At 46.6% G+C, this 18,707-nt stretch overlaps 1 protein-coding gene across 4 annotated transcripts in view; it reads right to left on the bottom strand.

Moving 5' to 3' along the window:
* Positions 1 to 18,707, bottom strand: part of MAPRE3 (microtubule associated protein RP/EB family member 3) — a 253,669-nt gene that overhangs the window by 54,580 nt on the left and 180,382 nt on the right. For all 4 annotated transcript variants that reach the window (XM_029596287.1, XM_029596286.1, XM_029596285.1 and 1 more), the window contains one exon: positions 15,402 to 15,547. In XM_029596287.1, coding sequence (XP_029452147.1) covers positions 15,402 to 15,547 — 146 coding nt within the window. The remainder of the gene's footprint in view (positions 1 to 15,401; positions 15,548 to 18,707) is intronic.

Here is an 18,707-nt window from a genome sequence, read left to right as displayed (position 1 = left end):
CACCCATGGCCCTTTCTCAAATGCCTTCCCTTATCTTTTCCCTCCTGTCCTCCTCTCGTGGCCCCTTTCTGAATGTCTTTCCTCTATCTCTGCTTCCTCCCCCACCCTTGACCCCTTTTCTGAGTACCTTCCTGCCCTCTCCCCCACTATGGCCCTTTACATGGACTTATCCCAATAGCTCTTTTTTGAGTACCACCCTTCCTGTCCTCATCTTCCTCCCTCAAGACTCCAAGTGATTTCCCTCTTGTGCACCTTCCTCCCTACTGCCTGCCTCCCATCCCACAACCCTTTCCTGAGGGCTCTCCCTCCTGCTCTCTGCCCCACTGAGTGATTTTTACTCCCTTCATCCTAGAGTGCTGGCTCCCCAATGGCCCCTTCTTTCATGCCCTCCTTCCCCCACACACCCTGTGGCCATACTACTCACTGCGGCTTTTCTCACTCACAGTCAGGCCAGAATAGCCAGAGTGCATGCAGTAGTGCCCAAAAATGTTTCTCAGGATTATCACCCTACTTGACTCCCATGGACGTATGGAGCAACAGTTAATGAAGATGCTGGCGGCAGCACACTCCCCCCCCCCCCCCGCCTCATGGTACCACTTCAGGTTTATTCACAGTGGCAACGAGCCCTGCTCTTCTATTTTTCTCTCCATACTGATATGGGCTCCTTGTGGTGGAGATTAGCTGCATTGTTCCCCTCCTCCTTGAGGTCATGATCTTCCTCTCCTCTCAGTTTTGGCAGCTTGGGATCAAGCAATGGGATCATCCAGCAGCAGCCTTCGAGCAGAGCTTGATGTGAAGCTAGCAGATGGACTTTGCCTCCCTTCTGATGAACCCCCTGTGACGGTGTCATGGACCCCAGGTTAGGGAATCATTGAGGTAGCACATGCCACTTGTAAAACTAGGACAAGCTTTTTTCACTTTTTACAATTAGAGAACTTTTACAAGGTTTGATTTTTGTGTACTCTAAGATACAATTTGTCACAAATAGTAAATGAACTCATGATAACCTCTTGCTTCTGACAGCTTTACCCATTAAAAAAAAATCAGTTTTGAGATGCACTGTTTTTCAAAGGTGTTTGTGCTTTTGCAGTTCCTTTTTTACTTTCTTTTTAAAGGCACAGTGAATCACAAACGGCAACATGAGATCAAAGCACTACGGGCTACAGAAAGAACTATATGGATCACTCTTGGCATTATGCATATTTTTTTTGGTAACTTATGTTTATTGATTTTACAATATACATCTGATCCAAACAACATTAGCAGACATTGCATCATGAACTAAAAACATGAGAAATGCAATAAATGCATTATTATTATTAGGACAGGTTGATCTGCTCTAAACCTCCAGTTTATCCTCTAATATACCTCCCACCTTCCCGCCCTCTCTCCCACCCCCCTAATACATGATACTAACACACAATATTCTGTGATGGTAAATTATATATGGGATCATTTAGCATAATATAACACAGTATGCCGAGTACATTACACATTAACTGATGAGATTAGTCATCTAAGTATTAGAAAGATATAACAACTGTCTATATTGGACCTTCTAGGTGGTATCTAACACTTCCAATCTTTTATCTTTGGATTGAAAGGGTCACTGGTGGAGGTCCAGAAATGAAGAATAGAGAAAATTTACAGCTAAGCTGTCTTAGGCCTTAGATAACAATTGAAAGTATTCCACATGGACTGCATTTCAATAAAGCATTTGCATGAAGAAAACTTTGCGTTCAGAAACTCCAAAGTGTACAATTTTATTAGCAAACTAAACCAGTGGTCCAGTTGCGGTGTAGAGTTGGCAACCCAATTGCACAATATAACTTTTTTTCCCACCATGCTAGCTTTCTGCAAGAATTTTAAAATGTGTGCGTTCACCCCTGTTGAGGTGTGGGATGTAATTCCAAAAAGCCAAAGCACTGGGCCGCCTGGCAGTTTAATATTAAGAATTTGGCTACATTTACAAATAACCATCTTCCAGAAATTCTGGAACTCCGGACAAGACCAAAAACTATAGTAAAAGGAGCCTGGGGTTTGTGGGCACTTAGCACAATTCAGGGATATTGTCATCTTTGCCCAGAAGGCTTTATCTGGGGACATATAGAATTGTCTTAAAAATTTTAATTGCAATTTCCTGTATAGTATTCTTTCCAACAGAGACGGGTAATCTATGAAACATTGGATAAATTCTTGTAAGGATAGGGAGAATTCTGACCATTCTTGCCACTTGCTATACATTTTTGGTAAGTCCCCCAGCTCTAAGGCCACTTGCAAAGCTTTACGAAAATTAGCTATGGAAGGTTTCTGAGATCTGGTACCTAGGATAATACTATGGAGCGTCAGATTGGGGTGTACATTTAAACAAATTTTTGTGTGCTTTGATAAAATGTCGTAGTTGTAGTATGGAAAAAAAAATCTGAGGAAGGCAAGGAAAATTGATGTTGCAGTTCTGAGAAGCTTAGTATTTGACCTGTTTTTTTGCGAAAAACATTGGAATATAAACCCCAGACCCAGCTCTCGCAATCTGTGAAATGTGGAGCACCCTTTAGCAGGTGGAAATAAGTCATTGTCACAGATGCTTAATAAAGCCAATAATCTAGAGGGAAGTTTCAGTGACTGGCATAAATAAGACCAGGCCTTCCGGCTGGCAGTTACCAACAGTTGGGTTGATAAGGCAGATGACAGAGCCTCCTTGATGGCCTGCAATAGGTAATTGAGTGAGGAAAAATCTATCCATTCCACCAGCTTTTGATGAGGACTAAAATATGAAGTACCCTAAATAAAGTCTCACAAGAACCGTAAAATACAGGCTAGATTGTTTAAGTGTAAGTTAGGACAATTCAGCCCTCCCATTGAGATCGGCTGCATAAGGGTTTGTAAAGATATTTGGGCCTTCTTCCCATTCCATAAAAATTTCTGAAGCATTTGCCCTACTTCCTTACTGTCCTTTTTAGTGAGCCACAGCGGTATCATCTGGAGGACATACAACCACTTGGGCAGGACCATCATTTTAAAAAGTTGGATCTACCTGAAAGAGATAGGTCTTGCCATCATTTTTTTTTTTTAAAGGAGTTGAGAAGTATTATGCAGCAACGGCCCTATATTGGCTCAATAGAGGTCTGATAACTTACTGGGGATTTTTTTTATGCCTAGATATTTCATGTCCCTAATGACCCATTTCAAGGGGAAAGGACCCGACCAGGAAGGCCGTACCAGCCACCTACATCCAAGACCTCCGACTTATCCTGGTTGCTTCGCAGTCCTGCAAATTTACCATATTCTGTCTGCAAACGTAATAATGGATCTAAAGAAGTTTTTGGATTAGAGAGGAAAATTAAAATATCAGCAGCGAAGGCAGCTACTTAAAAAAATATGTTGACATTTTTGAAAGCCTACAATATCTTGTGTTTGGGCTATTTTCTGTAATAAGGGATTTATAGCTAAAATGTACAACAGAGGGGAGAGTGGGCAGTCCTGTCTGACACCCCGACCAATTTTTACATCTGCTGATTTAAGGCCATTAGCAACAATACGAGAGATAGGAATGGAAAATAGGAGAGATAAAGAGGTAAGGATAATTCCATTAAGCCCATATCTTTTGAGCACTGAAAAAAGATATGACCAGGACACTCTATTGAAGGCCTTTTCTGAATTAAATCCTATTGCCAAAGTGGGTGTCTGATGAAGAATACAGGAGGAAAGTGGAGTGATGAGTTTAACCATATGTGAGCAGGCAGGTCAATGTTTTACAAAGCCAACCTGATGTTCTAAGATGAGATGGGGAAGTATTATATTCAATCTGTCAGCTAATACTTTGGCTAATATTTTTAAGTCACATTTGAGGAAGGAAATAGGCCTGTAGGACACAGGGAACAGGAGATCCTTTCCTGGTTTAGGGAGCATGGTGATGTGTGCCATATTGAAATGAGATGGAAATGCCTTTTTGTGTAAAGCCTCAGTAAAGGACAACATTAATGGGTCCGCCAATTGAGATTTTTAGAGTTTATAGAAATCAAAGACCACCCCGTCTGGTCCTGGGGCTTTTCCAGATTTACTATTGAATATTACATGTAAAATCTCTAGGGGTAAGATCGGTCTGTTAAGAAAGGAGAGCTGGTTCTCTGAAAGAGTGGGTAAAGGGAGATGCTCAAAAAAAGCTTCCTCTTCATTAGTCCTCCCTTGGATGTCATCAGTATAGAGAGTTTCATAAAAGATTCAAAAATCTCACAGATATCTTTCCCACTGGTTCTTGTATGGCCTTGTGATGTTTTCATACGAGATATAAAGGTTTTCCCTCTATGCGAATGGACCAAATTGGCTAAGTGTTTACCCGCTTTGTTCCCAAAATGAAAGAAATTATATTCAGCGACCTGAAGTGATTTATGGGTTCTCTGTTGTAGTAAGAAATTTAGATCTCTGTTGTGTTCCGCGGCAGTGATCCCCTACCTGACCCGCGACGGCGGGGCCGCCACGGCAACATCGGGGAGGCCGCGGGAGTCTGGCCCCAGTCGTTCCCGCACACCGGCGCAGACCTCCGTGGTGACTACCGGCTTGGGAGGCGTCCCTGCTCCTACCTCACGGCGTCGGGCCGCTTTCCTCCGCGGCCGGGAATCCAAGATGGCCATCATCCTCTTAGGCGCGAGGCCGCGCCCCCTTACAGAATTTAAAGGGACCTTGTCCCTTTAATTGCCTGCACCTGTTTCCAATGAACCAGACCAGGGGAAGTATATAAGGAGACTTCCTCCGCTCACTCCTTGACTCGGCAACTTCGTTGTTCGAGTCTGCTTGCTTCGGTGAGTCTTCTAGTGCTTCGGACACTTGATTCCTGGTTCTTCTCGGTGATTCCTTGGTGTGTGACTTCGGACTGGCAAGTGATGATCCCTCGGTGTGTGACCTCGGACTGGTAAGTGATGACCCTCTGGTACTCGTCCTTGGACTTCCTCTGGACCATCGTCTCCAAGGGCCCCACCTAAGTCCCAGCGGCCCAGGTCCCTACGGGCTCCTCCCGGGGGAACTGCGGGTTTCCAGTGGCGAAGACCCAGTTGGCTTCTCGACGTCACGACTCTTCGCTTTCCCACGGTCGCCTCAGTCTTCAGTGCTGAGGGTCAGCCAGTCCCATCTTCTGTTCTGCCTCGCCACCCGACGGGGGAACCTAAGGACCCACCTCCTGAGGTAATACCATCCTCCCGTTGGTCCAAGGGTTCACAAGCCTGATCATAACAGATTGCCAAGTCCATGAACCCGGCGGAGGCGTCTGCCTGCTAGGCCATCACTGGAATGGCCCAACGTATGATGGACCAGCAAAAGACCCTTGATGCCCTTGTCTCAGCGGTGGAGGGCCTGAACCAGCGCTTCGAAGCACTGGGGCCCATGAATCCTACCTTGCCATCTCTGTCCATGGCTTCTGGGGGCCGCTCAGTAATCCGCTTGCCTACACCACCACATTTTTCTGGGGAACCCCGGGCCTCCAGGGGTTTCATTAACCAGTGCAACATGCACTTCCGCCTGCAGTCAGTCCTTTTTCCCGACGACGCTACCAAGACCACCTTCATTCTCTCTCTCCTCAAAGGGCAGGCCCTGGAATGGGCTTCCCCCTTGTGGGAACGGAATGACCCCGTCCTGAGTAATTTGAGAGAGTTCTGGGAGCTTTTCCGGATGAGTTTCAGTGATCCCATTCAGGAGGTTTCCGCCGGGCCCAAACTTCTCCAACTGCGCTAGGGGTCAAGGACGCTGGCCGAGTTTGCCATTGACTTCCGGACCTTTTCCTCGGAGCTCGGCTGGGGCCCCGACTGCCTACGAACCATCTTCCTTCAGGGACTCAGCCCCCGAATCAAGTACGAGCTCGAGGGCCGGGAGCTACCTAGGTCCTTGAACGCCCTCATTGATCTGGTGGGGCGAATTGATAGGCGCCATCAAGAACGCCAAGAGGCCCAGATGACCACGAAAGCCTCGACTCCTTTGAGACGCCCGGCTTCTCCCAAAGGTGAATCGGGAGCCCCCTGAACACCGGTCGAAGAGCCCATGCAATTGGGTCGTGGGAAACTCTCCACACAAGAGTGCCGACGGCGAATTAGAGAAGGACTTTGCTTCTACTGCGGCGCGGTAGGCCATCAAGTAGCTGCTTGCACGGCGCGGCTGGGAAACTCTCGGGCCTAGGACCTGAAGGAGATCTCTTCCTGGGCCTAACCTCACCTGCACTCCACTAACCCTACCAGTTGCAGTGACATCCTTGGACGGTGAGTTCCACACATTAGCCCTAGTAGACTCCGGGGCTGGAGGCAACTTTATCATGAAGAGTCTGGTGGAGCACTTGAAAATTCCACAGGTCCGTGCCCCAGCTCCATTGGTCATCTCATCTATTCAAGGCAAGCCCCTCCCGGGATGAGTGACACACCTCACGGAACCCGTCCAACTGACGGTTGGGCTCCTTCACCGCAAGCGGATGCCTTTCCACATCCTGGAGCATTCCATACACCCTGTCGTCCTGGGACTTCCCTGGCTTCAAGAACACTGTCCCCAGTTCGACTGGAGAACCTTACAGTTAACCCAATGGGGGCCGAACTGTCATGACAATTGCCTCCAACTGGTAGTTCCAGTTCAATGCTCCACCGCTCCAGCCAGCCTCCAAGGCTTGCCGGTCTCCTATGCTGCGTACTCAGACGTCTTTTCCAAGTGGAAGGCCAAGACACTCCCACCTCACTGACCATTTGATTGTGCCATTAACCTCCTTCCTGGCACGGAACCTCCTCGGGGCCGCACCTATGCCCTTTCACCCTCTGAGACTCAATCCATGTCCCACTACATCAAAGAAAATTTGGAGAGGGGCTTCATCCGCAAGTCAACATCCCCAGCGGGGGCCAGATTCTTCTTCTTTGCGAAGGATGGAACCCTTCGACCTTGCATCGACTACCAGGGCCTGAACGCCATAACCATCAAGGACCGGCACCCTTTGCTCCTAATCTCCGAGCTTTTCGATCGTCTGCAAGGCGCGAAAATCTTTACCAAGTTGGATCTCCGGGGGGGGGGGGGGGGGGGGGGGGGGGGGCATATAATTTGATCCGCATCAAGGAGGGAGACGAATGGAAAACAGCCTTCAACACCCGAGACGGCCATTATGAGTACCTAGTGATGCCTTTCGGGCTCTGCAATGCCCCGGCGGTGTTTCAAAACACCATGAACAAAATACTCCGCAATCTGTTATATCGTTGTGTGGTTGTGTACCTCGACATCTTGATCTCCTCTGATTCCCTCGCCACTCACCGTCAGCACGTCGTCCAGGTACTTCAACGCCTAAGAGAAAACAGACTTTATGCCAAGCTCAAAAAATGTCTCTTCGAGCAGGAGTCCCTTCCTTTCTTGGTATATCGTCTCCAGTGAAGGATTCCGCATGGTCCCCTAGAAACTAAAAGCCATTCGGGAATGGCCTCAACCATCCGGACTAAAACCACTCCAACGGTTTTTGGGTTTCACCAATTACTACCGCTCATCTATCTCCCATTACGCAACCATTGTCGTACCTCTGACGGCCTTAACTCGAAAAGGCGTGGACCCCAAGAACTGGCCCCCTGGAGCGGTGGCCGCCTTCCTCCGCCAGCCGTGTCTTCACCATCCTGACCCGCAACGGCCATTCATCATTGAGGTGGATGCATCCTCAGAAGGCGTAGGGGCCGTCCTGAGCCAGACTTCGGACCACCACAAGTTACACCCATGTGCCTTCCTCTCTCATCAGTTCTCCCCGGCAGAGCGGAACTAAGCCATTGGCGATAAAGAGCTCCTGGCCATTAAAGTGGCCTTAGAGGAATGGCATCCTTGGTTGGAGGGGGCCCAACATCCATTTACGGTCTACACAGACCACAAAAATCTTGAGTACCTGCATCGTGCACAGCGACTCAATCCTCAACAGGCACGATGGGCGTTATTCTTCACCCGTTTCAATTTCATCCTACGTTATAGGCCAGCCGGCAAGAATCTTAAGGCCAACGCCTTGTCCCGTGTCTTTGAGACTACAGAAACCTCAGATGATCCTCAGTTCATCATTGAGCCATCACGCGTCCTGTTGTCCACCACCACGACTATCCCTCCCGGGAAGACTCTTGTTCCGCCGCACCTGCGGAAACAAGTTCTGGTGTGGGCTCATGACTCCCGTTGCTCAGGTTACCCAGGACAATATCAGACCTTACAGACCCTTCGCCGTTACTATTGGTGGCCCAAGGTAAACAAGGATGTCTGGTCCTATGTGGAATCCTGCCAATCATGTGCCCGTCATAAGAGGATTCCAGGTTCGTCCCCAGGCTTGCTCCAGCCTTTACCAGTGCCCACTGAACCCTGGACCCATCTCGCGACCGACTTCATGGTTGATCTGCCTTCATCCGGTGGGAACACTGTCATATGGGTAGTCATAGATCGATTCAGCAAGATGGCACACTTCGTGCCTCTCTCAGGGTTGCCATCCGCACCCCAGCTTGCCCAGCTGTTCATCCAACACATTTTCAGGCTGCATGGTCTACCCAGAAGCATCCTTTCGGACCGAGGCGCCCAATTTACCGCCAGATTCTGGAGGGCCCTCTGCCAGAAATTCGACGTCACCTTGGACTATACTTCTGCACACCACCCACAAACCAACGGTCTAGCAGAGAGGACGAATCAAACCCTCAAGTAGTTCCTTCGCATCTATGTGAATGAGAAACAGGACGACTGGGCAAGTATACTTCCGTGGGTGGAATTTGCCCTCAATTCACACCTCTCCATGGCCACCGGATCCTCTCCTTTCCAGGTGGTCCAAGGAAAGCAACCACGTCCGCTGCTGCCCGTTCCCATTTCCGTCACGTCTCCTGTGGCCCAACTCTCGGCAGACGAACTACATCGTCTCTGGGTCTCCACATGGCACGCACTGCTCAAGGCCAGCCAGATGGTGAAAAGGTATGCGGATCGTCGACTGAGACCGTACCCGCCTCTGAGACCTGGCCAAAAGGTATGGATGAGTACACAATTTATCCGCCTGAAATTGCCTTCTGTGCGACTGGCCCCTCGATTTATTGGACCATTTCCCATCCTCCGTCGGATTGGTGCAGTGTCGTATCAACTTCAACTACCACCATCACTCAAGATCCTTAACACATTCCATGCCTCCCTTTTGAAGCCCCTGGTGCTATCTTGGCCTTCCAGCATGCCTCCAACACCCCAACCTATCGCCTCTGAAGACGACCTCACCTATCAGGTCCGAGAGGTGCTGTACGTTCGGAAGCATAGGAAGAGATGGGAGTATCTGCTAGTCTGGGAGGGGTTCAGTCCCGAAGAAAACACGTGGGAGCCGCTGGCCAACATCCTAAACCAGGACTTGCTTGCTCAGTTCCATAGGGACCATCCGTCCAAACCCAGGCCTCCTGGGAGGCGCCCTAAAGAGGGGGGTACTGTTGTGTTCTGCGGCCGGCTGTGGCCACGATCCCCTACCTGACCCATGACAGCGGGGCCACCGCAGCAACATTGGGGAGGCCGTGGGAGTCTGGCCCCAGTCGTTCCTGCAAACCGGCGCAGACCTCTGCGGTGACTACCGGCTTGGGAGGCGTCCCTGCTCCTCCCTTGTGGCGTCGGGCCGCTTTCCTCCGCGGCTGGGAATCCAACATGGCTGCCGTCCTCTTAGGTGCGAGGTCGCGCCCCCTTACAGAATTTAAAGGGACCATGTCCCTTTAATTGCCTGCACCTGTTTCCAATGAACCAGACCAGGGGAAGTATATAAGGAGACTTCCTCCACTCACTCCTTGACTCGGCAACTTCATTGTTCGAGTCTGCTTGCTTCGGTGAGTATTCTAGTGCTTCAGACACTTGATTCCTGGTTCTTCTCGGTGATCACTCGGTGTGTGACTTCGGACTGGCAAGCGGTGATTCCTCGGTGTGTGACCTCAGACTGGTAAGCGACGACCCTCTGGTACTCGTCCTTGGACTTCCTCCGGACCATCGTCTCCAAGGGTCCCACCTAAGTCCCAGTGGCCCTGGTCCCTACAGGCTCCTCCCGGGGGGACCGCGGGCTTCCAGTGGCGAAGCTCCAGTTGGCCCTTGCACCAACCTCACGACTCCTCGACCTCTCAAAGGTCCACCTAAGTCCCAGCGGCTCGGGTCCCTACGGGCTCCTCCCGGGGGGACTGCAGGCTTCCAGTGGCGAAGACCCAGTTGGCTTCTCTGGCATCACGACTTTTCGCTTTCCCACGGTCGTCTCAGTCTTCAGTGCCGAGGGTCAGTCAGTCCCATCTTCTGTTCCGCTTCGCCACCCGACGGGGGAACCTAAGGACCCACCTCCTAATGTAATAACATCCTCCCATCGGTCCAAGGGTTCACAAGCCTGATCATAACAATCTCGTAGAATAGCAAAGTAAGTTGCATGATGGGCCATTGAAGGTTGAGATATGAGATTCTTTATGGCTGCCCCAAGTTGGGCTTCTAATTCCAAAATAGCGTTATTAGTCCGGCGTCCACATGAGGCAACATAAGATATGACCTCCCCTCTCATAACAGCCTTTCCAGTTTCCCAATATAATTGGGGTTAGATATGTTTAGCTGATTATTAGTAGTAAAGTCTACCCAACGTTTTTGAAGGAAACGTTTAAATTCGGGGTCCTTGTGAAGGAAACCAGGGAATTTCCAAAATCGTTTGCCATGTTCCATGACTGAAAACCGCAAGTCCACCCAAATAATCGCATGATCCGATTTGACCTGCAGGCCAATAGTTGCATTAACAAGGGAAGGGTGCTATGGTTATGGGGTATTCGATTGGATTCTTGGGTACAGCGGTGATGGCCACTCCCATGGGGAGGAGCCCCGTGAGGAACCACGGTACTAGGCTAGACTCTATATATGCAGACAAAGAGAAGTTGTATTTATTGTACAGCTTGGTGGTACTGTCCGGGGGTGGACAGCAGTGAAGGTAACCCAACAGAAGTAGTCCAGGGGTCCTCAGCAGAGGAGACCAGTCTCACACTCGAGTAGGTGATTAGGCAGCGCGGTGTAGCAGGGACAGGTCTCGGATGTAGTCACAGAGCGTTGAAGCTGAAGGTAAGACAGACTGAAAAGGTTAGTACTCACTGAAGCAGAAGCTGTATTGTAGGAAGTCCTGGCAGGCAGAGGTTGATCAGTGGCAGGGAACCAGATTAGGGAGAGCAGGCCCTCGAGGAGCGAGTACCCTTTTTCCCAAGATAGGTACCTAAATAGAGCAGAAGGGCCTCCGAGGAGCGGGTACCCAGGTTAGTGAAGAAATACCCCGAAGGGCAGAGAGAGCTACCTGCGGCAGCTAGGAAGCGGCAGAGCAGCTTAGACTGGAGGTAGTCCATTCCAGATCAATCAGATCCGTATCAGAGTCCTTGCTAACTCAGTTTATTAGCAAACGAAGGGCAGGTTAAATACCAGGATGTGATGATGTCACTCGGAGGGGACGCCCCCGAGGTTCCTGCCATGACGTGGATATAGGCGTGCACACCCTAGGAAGCCCTCAGGAAAATCATGGCGAACACCGTCGCCGTTGCCAATCCGGGGACACCGGAGAGTGCGGCTTGAAGACGCGGCAGCAGCCACTTCCCAAGGCACGAGGAGAGAGAAGGAAAAAAGGTGAGGCACAGAGGTCGAAACTGTCTGAGACTGTCAGAAACAACAAAGGGAAGCCATCTCGTGGAATCAGAATGTAGTCAATTCGTGAAAGAGAGGCATGGGCTTGGGAGATATGTGTGTTGTCTCTCTCCTCTGGGTAGAGAGTATGCCAAGAGTCTAAGAGAGCATGTTCTGCACAGAGGAAGGCCACCCCCTTGCTTTCCTGGTTACGGCTAGCGGATCCCACAGGGGACCTATCTATCTGTGGGTCATGTGTAAAGCTGAAGTCTCCAGCGACCACCAGGTATCCTTGAGCTTGAGATACCAATTGAGAAAGAACATAAGTAAAAACATTATGTAGGTGTTGGGTGCATACATCTAAATAAAGAAAATAAATAAATATAGTTATCTCTTTACTGTTCAATGAACCTATTTCCATCACAAATCTGCCTTCAGTGTCATGAATAGTTTTTGAGATCTGAAAATTAGCAGATTTGTGAATTAATATTGCTATTCCTGCCTTCTTTCCATTAGCTGGTGTAAAATGGCAAGAACCCACCCAACCTCTTGTCAATTTCTGGCTTCCCCTTGCGAAAGGTGGGTTTCTTGTAGGCAGGCTATTGTAGGATTACATTTTTTCAACTGGTGTAAGACTTTTTGCCACTTGATAGGTGATCCCAACCCATTTACGTTCCATGAAATCTTCCTCACTGTGGCTCTCATCTTATCTGTTGAGGAAAGGCTATAATGATTGAGAAACCTGCTGCGGGTGCCAACAAAGGCTGCTGTTTGATTCCCCACCAGTTAAAAGAAACAAAAGGATAGTTATCCAACTTAATGTAAACCCTTGTTTTCTTATTGAATGGCCAATGGTTCCACAATATTGATTTTCCCCCTTCAATTCGATATCCAATTTGGGCCTCAACATTGTCTAATTTTCTCCCCAAGGACATCTTAAACCACCATGACAGTCTCTGCATACATGCACAAAGCAACACAAATATACGACTCCTCCAACTATCCCAACCTTTCTCCCTCTCAATCCCCATAGTCATACAAGACAACATTCCCCATAAAACGGGGATGGAGATCACGTTAACGATGCGGGTGGGTGCTATGTCCCAAATGCAGTAAAAAATAAAAGCAAAGAAGAAATTTTAAAAAATTCCGATCACCATCTCAAAACACAAATATATTTTACCAAGGGACTGTCTAATTGCATACTTAACATAGTCCGGCCCTCCAACATGTTAATGTCCAATGAGACTCCGTCGTAGGAAGGTATTCTGTGCCTTATCCCAAATGGAGGAGAAATTGTTTCTTTTTTCTTTAAACTAAAAGAGAAAATCTGGGTTTCAGCCTCACCCAAACAAAATGTAGCCATGGGCCGTGCATCACAATCCACTGCAGTTCCTGCGTAATAGTTAAGGAAACATGAAAGTGTCTGTCTCGGATCCTGAAGCAATAATCTTGGATGGTAAGGTTGGAACTCCAAAGGCAGTCATATTAAAAGACAACCGTGCAGGAATGTAATGTGGCAAGGTATTTTCAGAAGATAGCTGAATCCAAAAATTTCTGCGCCTCTTCCGCTGAGTTGAAAAATTTTATTGTATCAGCATGCCATATCTTTAGCCGGACCGGGAATTGAAGAGAGAACCAAGTCTGCTTTTCAAATAAATCTGAGCAGACTGGAGAGAACCCTCGCCTCATAGTTGACATCTGGGCTCAGTAGTCCTGAAAGATCCGGACCCTTGTTGAATTGTAGGAGAGATCCGGGATTTTAAGATAAGCCTGAAGTATAGCCTGCTTATGCGCGAAATTCAGAATTTTCGCTATGACTATTCTTGGCCTGGAGTCCCTTTCTTTCTGCTGGCCTAGCCGATGGGCCCTTTCGATCCAGAAAGACAAGAGGAGCTCCGTCAGATGCAGGGATTCCGGCAGCCACGACTCTAAAAAGGATCCCAAATTTCGCTCTGCAATCGTTTCTGGTAGGCCTAGGAAGCATAGGTTAGATCGACGGGTTCTGTTTTCTAGGTCGTCCAGTTTTGAGGTTTGCGCTAGTGACCATTTTTTCTAGCGCCAACAGGTTAGTAGTTGTAGCTAGGCTGTCATCCTCCAGCACAGCCACCCTTCCCCTCAATCCGTTCAAAGCGGGGATTAAGCTCTGTCAACGCCGTTCACACTTCGGAGATTTGCGCAGATATCGATGCAAGTTTAACATCCAGTGCTTCCATAATTATTGCTTTGAATTCTTCAGGTGTACTACTGTTAGGACCCTTGCTGCCTTGCAATTGTGGCATGGTCACCATTTTAGGTTCAACAGCTTTAGGTTTCTCCTTTTCCTTTTTGCTGGTCTTAATTGGCATGCCTGAAGGTGAACGTTGCATATAGGAAGTGATCGAGAGTCTGTTTGTGCAGCCTAAAATAGTTTTAAGATGATGAAAAATGGAAAAAATTGGAAATTGGCACCCGGAGCTCAGTGGAGCACGACCTCTCTTGCTCACCGCATCACGTGATCTCCCCTATTGCTTATGCACATTTTAAATGTGCAGCTTTCTCTCAGTTTTAACTCCTTTTCTCCAGCAGGCTTAAACAGTTGTTTTATAATTTAAAATTCAACTAATGCTAGCATATGTGAACTTTTCCCATAAGGAAACCTGAGTGGAGTAAGCAAGACTTAACCAGACAGACCAATGGCTACTGGGTTACAAGATAAAGAGGTGCTTGCCTTATAACCCAGTAGAAGATGCATCACTTTCTGGCCATAGACCTGCAAGAAAAAGACTCCATGTTTTTCAAACAGCACAGTGAGCAATAGCTTCTGTTAGCTGGTATAGCGTCAGAATACATGGAGTAATTAAGGCCCAATTTACTTCCTTTTGCATGGCCATATATCCCACTTAATTCTTCCCTTCACTTCTTTGTAACCAAGGATCCTCCATGTTTATACCATACTTCCTTCAATTCTGTTACAAATTTTATCACCATCAACCCCACCAGCAGCCACCACCCTTTCCAATAAGAAATATTTTTTTATGTCACTCTTGAATCTAAACCTTTTCAGCCTTATAACATGATCTTTTGCTCCAGAAAGTTCTTTCCATAGAAAAATGCTTGCTGCTTCTGCATTATTTATTATACCTTTGAGGTATTCTAATAACTATCATATCCCCCTTCTTCTGTACAACATACATATTTAGGTCCTTAAGCTTCATTAAATGGGGCTTTTTGGTGCAGAATCTACACCATTTTGTAGCTCTTCTGCAGACTGCTTCTACTCTGTCAATAGCCTTTGAGAGGTACATCCTTCAGAATAGCATAGATGAGGTTTCACCTATGACTTGTACAGAAGCATTATCATTTTTTTTCTACTGGCTATAATTTTACTTAAGTTCCTTAGCATTCCTATGGCCACTGCCGTGTTGTATTGCTTTGCAATCTTGAGACTAACAGATATCATCCTGTGATCTCTCTCATGTTTAGTACACATCAGTATCTCTCTCCCTATCATGTACAGCTCCCTTTGATTTCTGCATCCACACATACATCTCTCTACACATTTTTGCACTGAATCTTAGCTTCTAAGTATCTGACCACTCCTGGAAATTTCATCATTACTAATTTTGTTTATTCCATCAGCAGTATCTGTTATAAAATTTTCTGTAATAAGCAGGTATAAGAGCTAGCGGGATCCTTATGTCTCACTTTACCTGCTGATTTTGTTGTTACAAGCTATTTTGATAATTATAGAAAATTCTTCCTTGGCAGTGATCTTTTATTTATGCTGTGAATAAACAATATCTTATGAAACGTTTACCCACCTTATCAACATTCATTTTTTTAAATGCTGCCTGTAGTACTTTGAAGTTGTGAATGTATTCGTGTTCCAGTTTTGCTTGGAATTTAACTTTCTTCAAGTGTATGCAGCCCGGAAATAGCATGTCCATAAACTGACAGTATGCAGCACCTGGAAAGAAGAAGAGAAACTTCATACCAGGGTGAAAATGCACACAACTAACCAGCAATCCCTTTAGTCTCAAACTAGAACACGATGAATCCAAATATGCTACTAGTGTACACTTCCATCACTTTACAAGAGAGTGATCTGGGCTTATCTAGACTGGACCTTTCTGATGAGAGTAAGCAGAGACGTTATTGAAGCAGCAACACCTCACCCCCACCCGAAAGTGGACTACTGAGAGAACAGACTGCAAAACTGCTTGCCCAAAGTTACTGTCACTTTTTGATATGTTATCCAGACAGTAGTGTGACATGAAGATGTGCACAGATAACCAAGTCTCAGCTTAGCAAATGTTCTCAATGGAAGAGGCCCTGAGATAAGCCAATAGAGCTGCCATGACTCTCACCTGATTATAAACTATCAAAGGTTATCTGTAAGTCAGCCAGCACTTAACAGCGTGCAACAGAATCTGCTAGTCAACCAGACAGCATTCTCTTGACTACTGCAACTCCCAATTTATCGGGATCAAAAGATACAAACAGTTGAGAAGTTTGATGATGAGGCTCAGTCCTCAGAAGAGCCTTTTCGCCTTCGTGCGCTTGCAGTTTTGGGAAGAAGGTAGGCAGCACAATAGCTTGGGTAATGTGGAAAGCTGACACCACTTTTAGCAGAAATTAAGGTTGCGCACACAGAATCACCCTATTTTGGAATAATTGAAAGAAAGGTGAATAGGAGACCAGTATGTGCAATTCACTGACTCTCTGAGCATAAGTAACAGCCACGACGAATATTAAGTAAGAAATGTCAAACTTGCTGACTCCAGTGGTTCAAAAGGAGGTTTCATATACTGAGCCAAGACTACATTAAGGTGCTAAGGTACTGGAGGTTTACTGACCAGAGACTTGAAATACCACAAACTTGGGGACCAAAGGGTGGATAGAGATTGGATCTCCTTCCACATGCTGGTGATACACTGCACTAGCGCTCAGTTGAACTTTCACTGATGAGGTACTAAGACCTGAAGATGAAAGGTCGAATAAATACTGAAAAAAGGGGTCCAGATAGTTGGAGTGACACCAGGAAAAAACTTCTTCCACTTGAAGTTGTGGGACCTTCTATCTAGTTGAAGGTTTACCGGACAAAATCAGAATATCTTCTACTTCTTTTGGAAGAAGCAAAAAAGAATATTATGCTTTCAATATCATGCCATGAGGGCCTGATTTGGGGGACTGGGCATGCCATTCTCCTGTGTGATAAGAGTGAGATGTTCCCAGTGGGATCAGAAACTGCAGTGAAAGCTGGATGAGATACAGAAACTACACTTATCATGGCCAAGCCGGTGCAACAAGAATCATGCTGAAGAACTTTCTGAATTGTCTGCACAATTAGAGGAATCACCAGATATATAAATCTATATATCTATATCTAAAAGGAAAAATACACTCCAAAAAGAGTGGGGCAAAAGCACAAACAAAAATAACTACAATCTAAAAATAGAAAATAAATTTATTACAAAAATGCCTTATTTATATGTGTATGCAAAATAAAATGTTCATATTCCAACAATAAAGAACTGCATGAAACTAGTACACAGAGACTCTGATAGTCCCATGAGAACCACATGAGAAGGCAGCTTGAGAAGAAACTCAGCCAACCAACACATTTTTGTTTTACAATGTAACACTCATTCAGTATGCTAACAGAGAAAACTAAGAGGAGATGTACCTTAAGCAGACTGTTACAATATCCCTGAATGAATCAGCAAAATGTGCTTTACAATGTTACATTCAATCTCAATATATTAACAATAAAGACTAGAAAAAGGTCTTCCTCTTGGGCATGCTGTTACACTGTCCCGATAAGGCCCTTGTTTTGTCAAACTGGTTTCCTCAGGGGAAAAATCCAGACGAGCTGGACACTCAAAATTGCTTATCAGGCTCCGACAAGGCCCTTGTTTCGCCTTGCAGGGGGTCAAGAATCCTTTGAACATAAGGCTTAACTTGGCAAAGCTGACCAAGAATCCCAGGGACTGGGAGAAGCTGAATGGTTGTTTGAGTGATTCCAGAAACCCTGGCAAGGATGAGCCCAACACCAGCCAATTGTCTAGGTAAAGAAAATCACAGGCACTCCAGCATTGAAGATGCACAGTTACTACTGCTAAGCATTTCATAAATACTCAAGGCCACTGCATAGGCCAAAGGGGAGCACTCTGTACTAGTAAAGCACATTCTTCACCACAAATCTTTCCATGTGTGGAGCGAATGGGGATCTGTGTATGCATCTTTGAAATTCAAGGTGCAAATTCAATCTCCCGGTTGATCTCTTCCAGCCAGGAGGAGTTGGGAAAGTAGCTTCTGTCTCCATGGTTCCAACTGCGGAGAGCAGCCAGCAGAGGAGGAACAAGCAGCAGCAGCAGCAGGTAAGCATTGCTTACCTGACTCCCTCTGCTGGCTGGTTGATATCATGCAGGCCAGGGGATGGCAGGAAGGAGAACAGATAACACTTTGCACAGCTGGCTGCAACAATGGCCTGCCCTAACTTTTCTGTTTTTTGGCGTCTCTGGCAGGTGGAAAAATTGCTTGCACACCAGTTGGGAAATGCTGTGTTAGGGGTTGAGCCTCTTGAGGATTCACTGAATCTCCAGACGGCACTGACTCCACAATACGGCAATCTAGACAGTGCGGTGTAAAATAGTTAGAGAACCTATTCCTAAAGATTTGACTCTGGAAGATAAAGTTTCTGAGACAAGTAAAGAATTTATTTTTTGACTGATGTAAATGTAATCTCAATGGATAAGTAAAACCTTGTTCCCTAGGACGTAGTATTCTTCATGCCTCAGAAGTCCTCCAAGTTTTGCAAAGAAATGATACACCTTTTTTTTTTTTTTAACCAAGGAACCCAAATTTATTTAGATCCAGCTCTGCTATACAATTAAAATACTGCCTATCTTCAAATCCTGCCCCCCACAAAAAAAAATAGGGACAGCGTCTTACAAAGAAATATTCTCTACTAGTCTGTAAAGAAAAAGTCATGGTTATAAAAATTTGTTGAACAGAAACACCACATAGTCCCCAAAAACAGATCCCTAAACAGCATATCTACCTAATAGGTCTTACAAAACTTTCTTCATTTGCAAAGTAATGGATTTGGGAAGTTAAATTGCACC

This window comes from Rhinatrema bivittatum, chromosome 3, assembly GCF_901001135.1.
Source record: "Rhinatrema bivittatum chromosome 3, aRhiBiv1.1, whole genome shotgun sequence".
Lineage (NCBI taxonomy): Eukaryota > Metazoa > Chordata > Amphibia > Gymnophiona > Rhinatrematidae > Rhinatrema > Rhinatrema bivittatum.
The sequence above is the reverse complement of the archived record's forward strand: the minus strand, read 5'-3'. Positions and strand labels throughout refer to the sequence as shown.